At 38.8% G+C, this 17,500-nt stretch overlaps 1 protein-coding gene across 6 annotated transcripts in view; it reads left to right on the top strand.

Annotated features, from left to right (window-relative positions):
* Positions 1–17,500, top strand: part of LOC106882087 (uncharacterized) — a 225,853-nt gene that overhangs the window by 7,110 nt on the left and 201,243 nt on the right. The window contains exon 1 of one of the 6 annotated variants that reach the window (XM_089362289.1): positions 5,679–5,837. The exons of 1 other annotated variant lie outside the window; for it this stretch is intronic. Coding sequence is in view for 1 of the 5 variants with exons in the window: in XM_089362288.1 (XP_089218414.1) it covers positions 5,923–6,007 (85 nt within the window). In the remaining 4 variants the exon portion in view is untranslated. Of the gene's footprint in view, positions 1–5,678; positions 5,838–5,896; positions 6,008–7,942; positions 8,429–15,303; positions 15,618–17,500 lie in introns of those variants that run through there. 4 more of the 6 variants (XM_089362288.1, XM_089362292.1, XM_089362291.1 and 1 more) reach the window with 4 other exon arrangements.

Raw genomic sequence — 17,500 nt, 5'->3', positions numbered from 1 at the left:
AGTTTTCTAAAGTATATATCACGCCCCAAATCTACCCGCCTGCTGTAATGTCTGCGATGCGGTTTCTAATCTCAGCTAGTCATTTCTCTAAACCTTCTTCTGTCGACGCATTTCACTCAATTTGAAACATCTGATACCTCTCACCAGTATTGTATTGTTCATTCCATATTATCTTCTCCTTCACCTGTGTGTGTGTGTGTGTGAGAGAGAGAGAGAGAGAGAGAGAGAGAGAGGTGAGAGAGTGTGTGTGTGTGTGAGAGAGAGAGAGTGTGTGTGTGAGAGAGAGAGTGTGTGTGTGAGAGAGAGAGAAGGTGTGTGTGTGAGTGTGTGTATGCTTGTCTGTGTCCGTGAATGTATGTGAGTGTGTGTGTGTTTGATTGTGTGTGTGTATATGCTTGTGTCTCTGTGTCCGTGAATGTATGTGTGTGTGTATGCTTGTGTCTCTATGTCCGTCCATGCATGTATGTGCCGCAAAGCATTTTGCCCGACGCGCTAACGATCCCGCCATATTTTCTCCTGTCATATAATAATAACATTGTAGGTGATGGCAGAAGAGGCGGAGCCCGTATCGAGTTTTCCCCTAGGTTTAGTAAGCTAAATATCTTGGGACCCTCCAACCTCTGGCCAAACTACGTAATGTCCCTCACACTGTCATAGACACGTGGAACCATTCATAAAGCCCCCCCCCCAACCACGACGCAAGAAAAAACGATGTAGGAGGGATAACCATTCTCCCCCCTTGAAAGGTAAGACTGCTTCATGGTCTCGTTCAACGTAGGTTGCATAAACGTGCGCGGACTGCGTTCGGATTGGAAGCAAAATTGTCTCACTGACGACCTCAGGTCGCTTAGTTTGGATTTAGTAGTTACTACCGAAACCAAACTGAATGGGCTGCAGGCTTTATCCTGAGTTGACCCGGAGGGCAGGCTGATGGTCTTAGGTGTGACGCACAACAGTGGTTTCATGTCGAACAACTGTTGTCGTACCTGAGAAGAGTACAACTGTTAACCGAGTCTATAAGTAAGATTGTTCCGCCATCTTGCTTTCAATAAGGAAGAGCAGGCTTCTTTCCTCTGCGTAGTAGCTACGGCGAAGGAGGTAGTTGTGGAAGACGAGAGTGAAAGGGGTCGTGACAGGCACGTTCACTTCCAGCCTTGGGTTGGTGAACTTTAATCCTTTTCCATATGAAAAGGAAAATAAGGATGGAGAAGAAATGCCTGTCGCACGGAATATTTCGGAAAAGATGGACGACTGTAGGAAGACTGTTGAGAATAAATGAACCTGTTTGAACGAGAAATTAACCCTTTAGTGTTTAAACCGGTCATATCTCGCCCAGATATTCTACAAGTTTTATATTCAAACAGGCGATATCTAGCCTCTTACACCTAACCTACATTGACATTCTAAAAATAAACAATCACATCATTGAAACTTCAAAGCTATAAGATAATCCATGATTAATTCTAAATGATTTGAGTGAAAAAGCAACAGAGTAATCTGAACACTAAAGTGTTAATTATCTAAATGAAAATTCTGTCAGCTATTTGCAATGAGTAGATGTGCTCAAGGATGGTGATGGCTGAAACACACTAAAGTTAGAAGAACATTTAACTCTTTAGTGTTTAAACCGGCCATATCTCGCCCAGATATTCTACATGTTTTATATTTGAACTAGCCATATCTAGCCTCTTACACCTAACCTACATTGACATTCTAAAAATAAACAATCACATCATTGAAACTTCAAAGCTATAAGATAATGTATGATTAATTCAAAACAATTTGAGTGAAAAAGTATTACATTTAACAGAGTAATCTGACCACTAAAGGGTTAAAAAGTCTACCAAACGATTCAGTGTTTGAATGTGTTTTGTGGGGTCGGCCACGTACCTCAATTCATAATTATTTTTTCATTCATTTTCGTTTCTTATCCGAATTTTATACTCATTTATCATCGATTATATGTTCCATTCGTCCCCCGACCCCTTTGTCTGTCCAGGTATCGTCCACTCTATATTTTGACCTTTATGGCTGATAAAGAAATCACTGTCATAGACACTTGGGGTGGGGGTCCTACAGACAGAATAGCCTAGGGCCTCCGTTTATATAAATACGGTGCTAGGTAGAATATTGAACAAAATATTTTGGTAGTATTTGCGTTTTTTTTTATATTCTGTGTTCAAATTCTGACGGCGTCTTGTTTACCTTTCATCATTCTTGGGACGACAAAATAAAGTACCAGACATATACTGTGGATGGTTTAATCAACTAACCTAATTCACACCTTGTGCTTATCCTCTTTTACTCTTTATTCTTTTTCTTGTTTCAGTCATTAGACTGCGGCCATGCTGGGGCACCACCTTCAATAAATATTTAGTCGAATGAATCAACCCTGTTACTTAACACAGTTTTTTTTTAAAATCCTGTTACTTATTCTATCGGCCACTTTTGCCGAACTGCTAGGTTACGGGGACGCAAGCACACCAATACCGGCTATAAAGCAGTTGTGGGAGACAAACACACACACACACACACACACACACACACACATCTACCAAATTTCCTCTACCAAATCCGCTCACAAAGGTTTTTTTCGGCCCGAGTGTTTAATAGTAGCTACTTGACCAAGGTGCCATGCAGTGGGACTGAACCCGGAACCATGTGGTTGGGAAACAAACTTCTTATCACACGGCGACATCACCCAAACTTTTTCGTTTCTTTTTTTAAAATTTTATTTTTTCTAATTAAACCATTATTACGTTTGAGTTCAAATCCTGACAGAGCCGATTTTTGCCTCTAATCTTTCTGGGATCAAAACAAAATATATCCCAGCGGCGAGCTGACGGAATCGTTAGCACGCCTGGCGAAATGCTTACCGGTATTTCGTCTGCCGTTACGTTCTGAGTTCAAATTCCGCCGAGGTCGACTTTGCCTTTCATCCTTTCGGGGTCGATAAATTAAGTACCAGTTACGCACTGGGGTCGATGTAATCGACTTAATCCGTTCGTCTGTTCTTGTTTGTTCCCTCTATGTTTAGCCCCTTGTGGGCAATAACGAAATAGGTATTTCGTCTGCCGTTACGTTCTGAGTTCAAATTCCGCCGAGGTCGACTTTGCCCCCGGGAGGAGGGGGCGATGTAATCGAGTGCACCCCTCCCCCAAAATTTTAGGCCTTGTGCCTATAGTAGAAAAGTAAAAATTATTATTATTATTATTATCATTATTATTATTATTATTATTATTGCCAAGGAGGCGAGCAGGCCGAGCGAAATGCTTAGCGGTATTTCGTCTGCCGCTCCGTTCTTAGTTCAAATTCCGTCGACTCTGCTTTTCATCCATTTGGGGTCGATAAATTAAGTACCAATTGCGTATTGGGGTCGATCTAATCGACTAGCCCCCTCCCCCAAAATTTCGGGCCTTGTGCCTAGAGTAGAAAAGAATATTCAATCCTTCTTTAAGGCGACGAGCTGCCAGAAACTTTAGCACACCGGGAGAAATGCTTAGCGGTATCTCGTCTGTTTTTATGTTCTGAGTTCAAATTCCGCCGAGGTCGACTTTGCCTTTCATCCTTTCGGGGTCGATAAATTAAGTACCAGTTACGCACTGGGGTCGATCTAATCGACTTAATCCGTTTATCTGTCCTTGTTTGTCCCCTCTGTGTGTAGCCCCTTGTGGGCAGTAAAGAAATAAGAAACGTTAGCACGCCGGACGAAATGCTTAGCGGTATTTCATCTGTCTTAAAGTTCTGAGTTCAAATTCCATCGAGGTCGACTTTGCCTTTTTATCCTTTCGGGGGTCGATAAATTAAGTACCAGTTGAGTACTGGGATCAATGTAATTGATTATCCCCCTCCCCCAAATTTCAGGCTTTGCGCCTATAGCAGAAAGGATTATTATTATTATTGTTATCATTATTATTATTATTACCATTCCGAAAACAAAATGACAGAAAAGTATAGCACATTAGCTAAAACACTTTACGGCACTTAGTTATGATGCATGGCATTCCGAGTTCAAATTTCACCCGGGGTCAATTTTACGTAACATTCCTCCCTAGATAAGTGAAGTACTTACTGTAAATCGTGTACTAAGCTATAATGTTAAACCACTAATTCTCCTTCTTCTTACAAAAAGCGTTGTGGCCCTATGCCAATATGGATACAAGTCGTTATTACTGCGGTTTCCTTGCACCCCCCTGTCTCTTTCACCCTCCCCCTCTCACATACACACACACATACACACTCACACATATGCACGCACTTTCACTCACTCATTTACTCATACTTTCACTCATTCACTTTCTCTCTCACTCACTTTGGTTCTGTCGTCTGCTCCACAATATTTCTGTCTTTCGACGCCATTCCTTTCTCTCTCTCTCTCTTTCTCTCTTTCTCTCTAGATTGATGGAGAGAAAAACTCTTTCATCTTATTTTTTTCCCCCTCATTCAGAGAATAATCCATTTTTACTATCCCGCACTCGTCTTCTTTATCATCATCACCATCATCATTATTATTATTATTATTATTATTATTATTATTATTATTATTATTATTATTACTATTATTATTTTAAAACTTTCATAATTGTTATTATAGCATTCGAAGCTTTTTCTCATTTCTCTCTCTTTCACTCTCTGTCTCTCCTGAAGTACTATACCCTCTCTTCATTTTTGCTCTCTCTCTCTCTCGCTCATTTTCTCTAATTATTTATCTATCTATCTATCTATCTATCTATCTATCTATCTATCTATCTATCTGTCGTCTGCCTTTCTGTCTGTCGTCTGTTTTTCTATCTATCTATCTATCTATCTATCTATCTTTCTGCCTATCTACCTCTCACATTCACATATATTCTCTCTAAACGCACACACGCATATACACACTTGAGCGCACACACACACACACACACACAGGTTTCCGTCTGCTGATTCTGCCTTTCTGACTTCCTGTCTTTCAATGTCTCTTTCCCTCCTCCTACTCTTCTTCTTCTTCTTCTTCTTCTTCTTCTTCTCGTCTTTTACGTTTTTTTGTCTTTCCTTCTCTCTACGTCCTCTACAAATCTTTTTCTTTCTCTCTTTCCTTATTGTCTCTTTTACTCTTTCCTCTTTCACCACCTTCTCTCCTCTGTAACTTACTCCCACACTCTCTCCTTCTCTTTCCCATACTCTCTCTCCCCTCTCTCTCTCTCTCTCTCTCTCTCTCTCGCTCGAGTTCTCGCTCTATCTTTGTTTCGTGTCGTCTGCCAATTTCTGGCTATCCAATTTCTTTTTCTCTTTCTTTTTCACTTACACTCTCCTACTACTTCCCCTCATCTTCGAAGTCATCCCCCACCTGTTCTTCACCTCCTCTTTTCACACTTTCTCTCTGTCTGTCTCTCCCCCCTCTCTCTCTCATGTCGTTTGGTTATTTTGTTGTCGTCTGCCGACTCTGCTTCTTTCATATTTCTAATCTCTCTCTCTCTCTTTCTCTCTTTCATTCTCTTTTTTGTCTTTCTTTCTTCATTTTCTCTGTCTTTATTTTCTCATCCTTCTCCCCCCTCTCTCTCTCTCAACATCAGTCGATCTCACCTGCAAACTCTCTCCTCTCTCTCCCTCCTCATTCTTCATTGATACTCTTTATCTTTACGCTTATTTTCCTTTCTCTCATCCTTCCACTTCTTACTCTTTCTCTTCCTCCCTCCCTCTTACCCCACTCGCTCGCTCTTCCTTCCTCCTTCACCCACCGCCTAACTTTTTCCCCCCGCACTTCCCTCTCTCACTCATTTGCACTCCCTCACTCACACACAATCACTCGACAACCTGTCATGGCAACACCTCTCGGCTGCCGGTTTTCATTCATGGTAGTGTACAACAATTATTCTCTTTAATTCTTTTTTCCTTATAATGTTTTAAGTGTCTCCTCTACGTTTTATCTCCATCTGTTATATGAAACTATGTGCACACGATATTTATTCTTTTTTTCTATCAACAATTCTTTTAAAAACTTTTAAAGAAACACAAAACTTTGCAGGTCTCTGGAACTTTCTGATATCTAGCTCTCTCTCTCTCTCCTGTCTCACTCTTTCTCTCTCTACACCTTCGTCACATCTTCTAGTTTTACGGTTTACCTTTAATTACTATTGTAGCTGCATAAACATGCATATGTACCCCTCTCTCTTTCTCTCTATATATACATATATATATATATATGTGTGTGTGTGTTTTTATATTATTAATAAATTCATAAAATTATCAATAATTGATAATTATTGATAATTTTATGAATTTATTAATAATATAAAAACACACACATATATATATTTATTTGCTCAAAATAATAGAGCACTCAAAATAAGTTCAGTTACATATTCTTTTAGAATATTCCTTATAAAAGTTATATATATATATATATATATTTGCAAATGGACGTGTGGCGTATTATTATTATTATTATTATATATATATATATATATATATTTATATATATGTGTGTGTGTGTGTGTGTGTATTTATTCATACACACACACACCTTTCTGTCTATATGTAAAGTTTTATGTACGCTTATAATGTATGTTGTTTGTGTAAGTGGATACTCCGAGAGGGAGGTGGAGGAAAGGAAAATTGAGGTAACTAGATATATAGACGGGTATATGTGTGTGTGTGTGTGTGTGTAAATATATGTGTATATATATATGTGTGTGTGTGTGTGTGTGTGTGTGTAGATAGGGGGAGTGGGAAGAGATAAAAGGCCAGTATAATAACCTATCGGTGAGTTGTGAAGTCGAACTGTCAACTGCAGGTGAAAACCTTTTTTCTCGGTGAAAACCCCTCAACTCAATTCACTGCTTTCTACAGCTAAGCTATTATCATCATCACCATTTTTTTTTTAATCATCATCGTCATCATTAATTTTATTATATAAGGCGGTGAGCTGACAGAATCGTTAGCATACCGGACGAAATGATTATCTGCATTTCGACCGTCTTTATGTTCTCATTTCAAATTCCGCCGAATTTGCTTGTCGATGAAATTCGTAAACTGGGTAAATGTTATTGACTCGGGCCCCTTCCCCCAAAAATTTCAGGCCTTGTGCCTATTGTAGAAAGGATTATCATTATTATTATTATTATTATTATTGGCAGAATCGTTAGCACGCTGGACGAAACGCTTAGCGGTATTTCGCCCGTCGCTACGTTCTGAGTTCAAATTTCGCCGAGGTCGACTTTGCCTTTCATCCTTTCGGGGGTCGATAGATTAAGTAGCAGTGAAACACACGGGTGTTGATGTAATCGACTAGTCCCCCACCCCTATCCCAAATTTGAGGCCTTGTGCTTCCAGTAGAAAGCAGTATTATTATTTTTATTATAATAATTATTATTTTTTTTACAAGCCGGACAAAATATTTATCGGTATTTCTTCCGGTTTTCCATTCTGAATTCAATTTCTGTCGAGTTCGGGCCTTGTCTTTCGTCTTTTTGGAGTCGATGAACTAAGCACCAATTTGAGAATCGGGGTCGATATAATCGACAAGCTCCGCGTCGCTCCCCCCACCTTACCCCTCCCCTCACCAAAAAATTCAGGCCTTGGGCTTAAAAGTCGAAAGGGTTATTATTATAAACTCGCATGAGACTAAACGGTTTCATGCGAATTTTTCTATGGCATTACCTGGTTGCATACACCTCAGTAATTCTGAGTTGTGAGTGCGGTTGTGTTTTAGTTATAAACTCGTGTTTATATATGAAAGACCTGTGTTTGTCTATCATTATTATTCGCGTGAGTTTATGTAGATAACAGTTATTATTATCATTATTATATCATCATCATTATTAGTATATTTATCTCTTAAATCACATGATTCTGGCGAAAGAGAGATTTTGGTGCTAGGACACACCCAACATCGCCATAAAAAGACAGACATCAAACATTCGCACACACATACAAACACACGCGTGCACACACATACAAACACACGCGTGCACAGACACACAGACACACACACGTGTGTGTGTGTGTGTGTGTGTCTGCTATATTCTAAAATGTTTTTCATAGCAGCCATAGAAGAAAAATAGAAACCTGTAAATCGTGTATGGCCTTGTTGAATTGATGTTAACTTTATTAAGATTTGAAACAGCAACCTTTATCTTCAAAAATCTTCCAGAAACAAAATGCAGTAATTAGATTAATAATTATAATGGTAATTATAATAATAATAATGATGATGATAATTGCTTAGTTAGACAAACATGAAGTCTCGGAATTTTGTAGCGTAGAAATGGGATATTGTGTAATTCTTCATTTTCCAAGGAATAAGACATTTGTTCCAAGTGAAAACCAAGTTCGAAGACTCCATTCACCAGAAAGCCACTGGCCGCAACACCGTGTCCACTGCATGGGATATTATAAATATAGTCATACAAGCATTAGCAAAGCGTTCGTCACGAATCTGAAGTATGTGAGTTCGATTTCCATTTAGTTCACTCGTTTAGATTTTTTTATTCCCCGTTCCTTTTTCTTGTTATTTCTTTGTTGTTTGATTTTTTATTGAACTTTGATGTATAAAAAGAAACGAAATTAGGCGAAATGGATTAAGAGTCTGGGGTACCATATTCTGGGATTGTGATATTTCGACCTGTTAGAAATTGCATCTAAATCTCCTTATGACAACAAACCATTTTCAAGGATATATATATATATATATATAATATATAAAAAAAAGATAAATTTTGAAAAGAAAAATGAGATTGATTGATTGATTACCATGGCTGAGATTGAGTTGGACTAAAGATCTACTTGTTTGACTAGGATTGGACTAAGGCTAAACTAACAACGGTGTCATAACGGAAAACTTGCAAAGGATTTTGAACAAACAATTCAATTAGTAGAGAGATCAATCTCAAATATATATTGAATATTTTACCGTTGTAAAATCTGTATTGTAGCCATATACTCGGCATGTTTTCATATATAAAAAAATGTCTTACTCGCTACATATAGACACACACGCACTCATACACACACACACACACACACACACACGAAATACATACATGCATACGTTTATATATATATATATATATATATATATATATATATATATATATATATGGGAATGGTTGCGCTCGGTGCTCGGCAATTTTTCCGTTCAGGTTTCGGCTCTCATTTTTAATCGCGTAAAACTCCTACCGCTCCGTGATCACATGGGGGTCCTATGTTGTCTGAGGAGGACTGTGCATAAGCATAATATAAAACGCACATCGATAATGGGAGAAAAGAACATGGTCTTGATAAAGGAATACCAAGTTCATGCCGTGTGTGTGTGTGTGTGTGTGTGTGTGTGTGTGTGTATGCATGCGTGTGTGCATTTCAGCAATGCAGAATTTTCAATCCCACTTTTTAAGTGTTTGTTAGCTAATTTTTTTTTTTTTTGTAAACTCAGCGCAAACCTCAACATGTTTTCCCTAGTTCTCGTGTAACAGAATAACACAGTTCTTGTATCTTGTATCCCCTTTAACATACTCGCCTTTGATTGTTTCATTTTATTTTATTTTGTTTCATTTTATTTTATTTCATTTTTTCGAACATACGAATACAAAACCGAGGTTCACTTGGCTGTAATAAAAGAATGAAAATATCAAACTAGCTAATGCTGAAGGTTTTTACGCTGCTAAAATATATTTATTACACAAACTAGATTGGTCTACCAGTTCAATATGGAGGCGCAATGGCCTAGTGGTTAGGGCAGCGGACTCGCGGTCGTAGGATCGTGGTTTCGATTCCCAGGCCGGTCGTTGTGAATATTTATTGAGCGAAAACAAAACACCTAAAGCTCCACGAGGCTCCGGCAGGGAGGTGGTGGCGAACCCTGCTGTACTCTTTCACCACAACTTTCTCTCGCTCTTTCTTCCTGTTTCTGTTGTACCTGTATTTCAAAGGGCCAGTCTTGTCACACTCTCTGTCACGCTGAATCTCCTCGAGAACTACGTTAAGGATACACGTGTCTGTGGAGTGCTCAGCCACTTGCACGTTAATTTCACGAGCAGGCTCTTCCGTTGATCGGATCAACTGGAACCCTCGTCGTCGTAACCGACGGAGTACCACGACCAGCTCAATAAATTGTGTGTTGAATACTTTTGCAGGATTTGTGCAGCAAAGCCGTCATTGTTTAGCTCCAAACCGTCTTGGTCAAGTAGATTTTTTTTATTTGTTTGACTGCGGCCATACTGGAGCACCGCGTTGAAAGGTTTAACCGAGCAAATCGCTCCCGGAACTTATTTCTTTTTCAAGTGTGATACTCAGTCTATCGGTTCTGTCTTGCCGAACCACTAAATTTCGGGGACGTAGACAAGCTAACACCGGTTGTCCAGCCAGAGCGAGAGAACAAATGCAAGCAAAGACAGGCAAACGCACACACACACAACGAGCTTTCACACAGTTTCCGTCTCCCAAATTCATTCACAAGACATTGGTTGACTTTGTTCTTTATTAGAAGACACTTCTTTCTTTATTCGGCTCTACGGCCATAACATAGAGGTGGACACTACAAGGACAGACAATACAAAACGTGGGGTACATAAAACGAATGATGAAATACGAAATGAAGTATTTAACAATGAAGAGATGTAATGGCTTACGAGCCCACCAAAGCTCGCAGTTCCATTTTACTGTTCTCATTATACATATTAATTATCGGTCTTTTTTGTCTGTTATATATTCCATGAGGTTTTCTAGTTCCATTACATTGGGTAAACTTTCATATTGTATATATATCCCGGTAGATCTAATTCTGGTTCCAAATAATTCCATCAGTCTTTCCTTTCTCTCTTCCTCCAATAAAACCGCTCCTTCGTCGGGATCGAACATCTCATTATTCAGTTTGACTCGTATTAGATTTTTCATTTTTGCTAATTTTTTTCTATTTCAACATTCTTACTGTATCTTAACATTGTTCTTATATTTCGTCCAGCAATCTGTCTTGTTTGTACTACATATTCCTCTCTCTCCTCCTCACTCTCTCCCTCCACTCATCATACTTCCTCTCTCTCACTCTTTGCTCTTCAGTTTTCTTCCTCCTGCTTGTTGTTGGCTCTGGTTCCTGCGTTCGAATCTCCATACTCTCTTTTTCCGGTGTAACTTGTTTCTTTGTCTCCGCTTTTCTTTTCTTGGGACTCTTTGGCGGAGACTCAACTCTCGTTCCTTACCTGTCTGTCGCTGCTTCCTCTTCCTTTATTTTAGAAGACACTTGCCCCAAAATGCTGCGCTCTGGGGCTGAACCTGAAACTACGCGGTAGCAAAGCTAACTTCTTAACCTCACAGCCATGCCTTGCTCCTATGTAAAATCATAGCCCTTTACAGCCGTGACAGTTCGTCTTAATTATCTTATTTTTAAGATTTATCATAAACTCTTTTTGGTGGTGGTGGGGGGGACGATAGGGTGCGGTAAAAGGGACATTTGACTGTTATGTCTAGCAGTTTGAGGGACTACTTAGAGGCACTTTCGCTGGCTCAAGTTTCGTTGTTTTAGGACATGTTTCTTCCAATTATATCATTGACTTAGATGAAGAGGAACCAACAGGTGGCAGATGTGTGCGGAAAATGTTACTGAGGCTTATCACCCATTGATGGATAGTTTATATTTTGCGAAATGGTGCAGCTGACGCTACATTATCTCACTGTTGGATAAAGGAATATAATACGTTTTTACTTTTTTTTTTAATGTTTTCATGTAAACTGCATTTATACGAAGCCAACGTACTTACACGCAATCGTTCTGTGCTCGTCTGATCTGCTAGAAATAACAGCCAAATCTTCACTCAGATAACATCCTACTATCATCTTTTAGAAAAAAAAAAATGTTGATTTTGATAATGTATCCCTGTCTATTAAGAAACGACTGGATAATTAAGGGTGAAATGTCTTTGATCACAGGGGTTATTTCACGGGGTTAAATTGGGATAAACAACAATATTACACGTACACAATATCCCTACTGTATCTCCTTTTTCTCTTCCATTTACTCTTAAATGGTTTTGGTTGGCAACTAGGTAGTTCCTCTCTCTCCCTCTCTCAAATCCTTTGTCTACCAGACCTGATGCTCTTCTAGAAGTTTCACTCTGCCGCCAATGTTTTGCCATAAATCGCTGACTAAACCCGTCATTATTTCATATTGAACAATAATCGGAATCGTATATCACTAAGTCAGCATACACACACACACACAAGCACCATCTCCCTTTCTATTAAGGTTATGTGCAATGCGCTCCTCTTCAAGTTTGTGTTTCAAAAACACACGCAGTTTATTCAAAATTATGACCACATACGACAATTATCAGCATGTATCTAACGACGGCTTATATGTATAACTATGAGTATGTATATGTAACGATGTTTGTGCATGTGTGAATTTGTGTATGCCTATATATATATATATATATATATATATATATATATGAATGAATATTTATGTACATGTAACGATGACAAAGTACGCCACATAATTATGAACAAATCGATGTCTTAGCATTTTATAGACGAAAAATTTAGATCGTGACGAACTGAGTTCAAGTCTCAGTCACAACACGAACATGAAGTTATTTCGCTTCACTTCTTTTACGACACTGATATTCTTGGAAGTGTATGAACGACTCAAAATCGTATTTATCATTAACTCCCTATAAATCTGTAGACATGTATGTATGTATGTATGTATGTATATATGCATGCATTATTATATTTTGTAAAGCTGTCCGAATTGTTACCACACCGGACAAAATGATTATCGGCATTTCGTCTATCTTTACGTTCTGAGTTCAAATTCCGCCGAGGTCGACTTTGCCTTTCATGTTTTCGGGATCGATAAATTAACTACCAATGAAACACTAGGGTCGATGTAATCGACTGGACCCCCTCCCCCAAATTTCAGGCCTTGCACCTATAGTAGAAAGGATTATTATTATTATTATCATCATCATCATTGATGAGATTATAAGACGCATTTGGCCAAATTTGGACATACGACAGTTTAACATAATAGCAACGACATGTACGTACATAGATGTTGGAAAGATATAAACACACACATACAGAGTTTAGCAGTTAGACGTGAGCGAGTATGTCGTGGAAGCTTGTGCTATACTTCTGCTTATTGTTTTACGCTGCTATGAGGTCGCAAGCACGCATAGACACTCTCTCTCGGCACCTCACATCGTAAAAAGCGGGACATCGATGATATGCCAGCTACACGGAACTGTAGCTGGCATATCGTCACACCCTCATTTTCTGCTAAGCAGATTGGTGCAACGAGAAATCATGTGCTTCACTCAAGGACAGAACGCGCCGCCTGGTCAAGGAGTCGAACCTTCGATCTTATGAACGCGCGTCCAACATTCTAACCACCAGGCCATAAGCTCACACACACACACTATGTACAGATTCCACCAGCTAAATTTCATTCACAATGTATTGGCCGACTTGGTGCTGTTGTAAAAGACAAGCTACCTGCACAAGGGATCGAACCGCGGCTCGCATAAATGCGAAGCGTACTTCTTAACCACACTGCTATATATGGCTGTGCCATTTTGATTACGGCCCTTTACGTTACGAATTCAAATGGCACCTGGGTCGATTTTTACCTCTGCGTTCTATTCTTCAATAAAATTAATACAATACATACCAGCTTATTTACACTTTTTCATGTTTAATTAATTAATCGTTCGATTCAATTAATCAAACACTGCCTACAAAATCTGTGGCTTTATATCTGAGTTAGAAACCCTTACTATAAGTATGGTTGTTGGGTACATGGAGTAAATAAAATCATAGCATAAACAATTAAATATAAGAAATAATAATTTCTTAAAGTATATGTTAATCCCCATGTACCCAGACTTTGTGGACACCCTGTATATATATATATACACACACAAATATAAAAACCCCCCTTTTTACCCGCTCCCATTTATTGCACTTGGTATAACACTAGTGTAGCAATAATTGGGTACCTTCCCAGCAGTATATTGGATCGATACTATCCCTTAGTGGGTTGAATTCTCAACCCCTAACTCTCTCGCATTATATATATATATATATATATATATATATATATATATATGCGTGTGTGTGTATGCATGTCTGTATGTGTGTGTGTCTGTGTATGCAAATGTGTGTGCGCGCGCGAGCAGATGCACGTGATTCTGTTTCTCTACTTGGTAGCCGTGCTATGATTTTGCTCATGTCTCTGTAACTTAATCTCTTCGACAAAAGAGAATCGATAAAGTAAGTACCAGGCTGGGTTCAATTTGACAGACAATCTTTTCCACACAACTATACCATTGTTGAAAATTTATTTATCAGAAACACTAGTTTCAAATCTTGAGACAAGGCCAGCAATTTCGGTGGAGGGCGGAGGGATAAGTCGATTACATCGACACCCCACAATGCTCAACTTATTCTATCGACTCGGAAAAGATTTAAGTCAAAGTCGACATCATCGGAATTTGAATTCAGGACACAAAGACGGACGAAATGCCGTTAAACTCTTTAACCGGTGTGCTAACGATTTTACCATCTCGCCGCCTTATAACATAAATACAACTATTTAACAACTCGTGGTTTTTGTTGACAAAACTTCACTCAGTATATTTTAGAGTTCTCAGGCAAATAGCGCGTGAAAATATCTACATTTCTTTGCATGTTCTTTCCAACTCTAGGCACAAGACACGTAATTTTGGGGGAGGGGCCAGTCGATTAGATCGACCCCAGTACGCAACTGGTACTTAATTTATCGATGCCGAAAGGATGAAAGGCAAAGTTGGCCTCGGCAGAATTTGAACTCAGAACGTAAAGACAGACGAAATACCGCTAAGCATTTCGCCCGGCGTGCTAACGTTTCTTATTTCTTTATTGCCCACAAGGGGCTAAACATAGAGGGGAAAAACAAGGACAGACAAAGGGATTAAGTCGATTACATCGACCCCAGTACGAAACTGGTACTTAATTTATCGACTCCGAAAGGTTGAAAGGCAAAGTCGACCTCGGTGGAATTTGAACTCGGAACGTAAAGTGTCAGAAATGCCGCTAACTGCTAAGCATTTTGTTCGGCGCACTAATTCAGCCAGCCCGTTGCTTTCTAAATTCCAGAAAATAAGCACCAATCAAGTACTGCGATGGATACGTTCGATTCTTTTCCTACCTCCCTCCACTAGAATGAGTAACCTTTGACCTCTTTTAGGTATCTATCATTGACATCCATATATGGTGTTATGAAGCCGCTCTGCATCTACGACTTTTTATTCTTATTGGACCGAAATGCAATTTACCCGAAGTAGTTGTTTAGAAGATGCAGCGGCAAGATTCTAGCTTTTTAGAGATGGTGCATAATCGATTGACCTTACTTCAGTATACGCCTAGTATTTACCATGTTATTGGCCCCTGAATGATTCCGAAAGCGAATTCGTTGCTGATAATATTCGAACCCATAACAGTGAAAACTGAAATGCAAACATTTTAACGCCATCTTGTAAAGGCTCCACTTTTTCCTGCCACATCATCGCTTCCATTTTTCTAAACATTAATCCGCGACGGCTTTTAATGTTCGATCATCAACAATCAGCGTGTCTGGATCCATTTGTTCGTATCTCCGAATGGTTCGTTCAGTTTTTCATATATTTCTTCACGTATGACTTGTTCACTTCTACATTTCTTTACGTCAAGTTCAATGAATCTGCCTTTCATACTACGGTCTGGTTCAATTCAGCTCTGTAATCATATACAACAGGTTCAGATTTCACATACAACTCGTATTTCTGATGCAATCTATTCGTTTTCTCGATTGTTTGGTTCAATTTATCTTGGGCTACTACATATAACTGATTCGTTTTATACATACATATATATATATATATATATATATATATATATATGTGTGTGTGTGTGTATCTCATGTCTGGTTCACATGATCTCACATGTCGGCTTTAATTTGCAAGTATCACCGAACACCAGATCACTCGGTTTATCTGTATATTTTGCATGACAGTTCTTGCTTGACTTAACCACATCATGATGCCTTTAAGCACACTTAGTGTATATGTCTATTTTTACAGTTTATTTTCAGAACACTATAAAAGCTTATATCTCTATATTTCTCTATTATCTTTCTTAATATTCTGCATATATAAGCACAGGTGTGGCTGTGTGGTGAGGAGCTTGCTTCCCAACCACATGGTTCTGGGTTCAGTCCCTACTGCCTAGTACCTTGAGCAAATGTCTTCAACTCTAGTTCCAGGTTGACCAAAGACTTGTGAGTGGATTTGGTAGGATAATTATAAAACACGATAGATAGATACGTCCATATATAAATGAATATATTTTTAGGTTATCATTTTATATTCATGCAATTTGGCTTTGCTACAGTGAACCGAACCATAAATACATTGTAACATATTTCCTTATGCATTAAGTTTTGAAGTTTGCTAAAGAAGTTCTATCTATCATGTCTGCCTGTTTATTGAACTGCGTATCTATTTGGGGTCTCTCTCTTATTCGATGGACATGTACTTTAAAAGAATGTCATATATATGTATATATATATATATATATATATATATATGATGTGAAGGAGCATGGCTCAGTTGTTAGAGCGTCGGGCTTACGATCGTGATGTTGTGAGTTCGATTCCCGAACCGAGCTGCGTGTTGTGTTCTTGAGCAAGACACTTTATTTCACACTTCTCCAGTTAACTCAGCCGCAGAAATGAGTTGCGACATCACTGGTGCCAAGCTGTATCGGCCTTTGCCTTTCCCTTGGATAACATCAGTGGGGTGGAGGGGGAGAAATGGTACGGAGGCCAGAAAGGCTTGCATGAGTCTGTTTCTGCAGCGTCAGTGAATCTACTTTTGTATGTATGAATGAGTATATGAAATACGTGTAAGCAGAGGTATTCTCTGCATGTGCGTGTTTGGACTTCTCCGGCGGAAATTAAAACTACATAACCGAAATACTGGTGAAACCGCCGACATCTTTTGAAAGGTTGTAAAAGTTGTGTGAGTGTATGTATGTTTTAATCGACGGATCTTTTCAGTTTGGCTCACAGGTTAAAAAAATTTTTTTAAACTAAACAGTTTGAAACTTCGTATACTGGTGTAATTTCTCACGCTCAACACGGTTTACTTACAACATTTTTGACAAAATTCCGTATTTTAAAAGTTATTTCATGTTAATGTGGTCGTATTTGAGTAATTTTAACCTATCATCGACGTGTATTCAGCTGAAGAAATCTACTGCTGTTTGTGATAGTAATCGAAGAGCAGCAACTTCCGGGTCATGTCTACTAAATGTATTTTGATGACCCGGAAGTTGTTGCTCTTCGATTATTATAGCAAACAGCTGTAGGTTTCTTCAGTTGAATACACGTCGATGATTGATTAAAATTATGTAAATACAACTTTAACACGAAATAACTTCTAAAATACGAAATTTTGTCAAAAATGTTGAAAGCAGTGTTCAGCGTGAGAAATTGCACCAGTATGCA

Source organism: Octopus bimaculoides, chromosome 14 (genome assembly GCF_046866305.1).
Source record: "Octopus bimaculoides isolate indiv1 chromosome 14, ASM4686630v1, whole genome shotgun sequence".
In the NCBI taxonomy this organism is placed as follows: Eukaryota; Metazoa; Mollusca; class Cephalopoda; order Octopoda; family Octopodidae; genus Octopus; species Octopus bimaculoides.
Note: the sequence above shows the minus strand (reverse complement) of the source record. Positions and strands in the feature narration are given on the sequence as shown.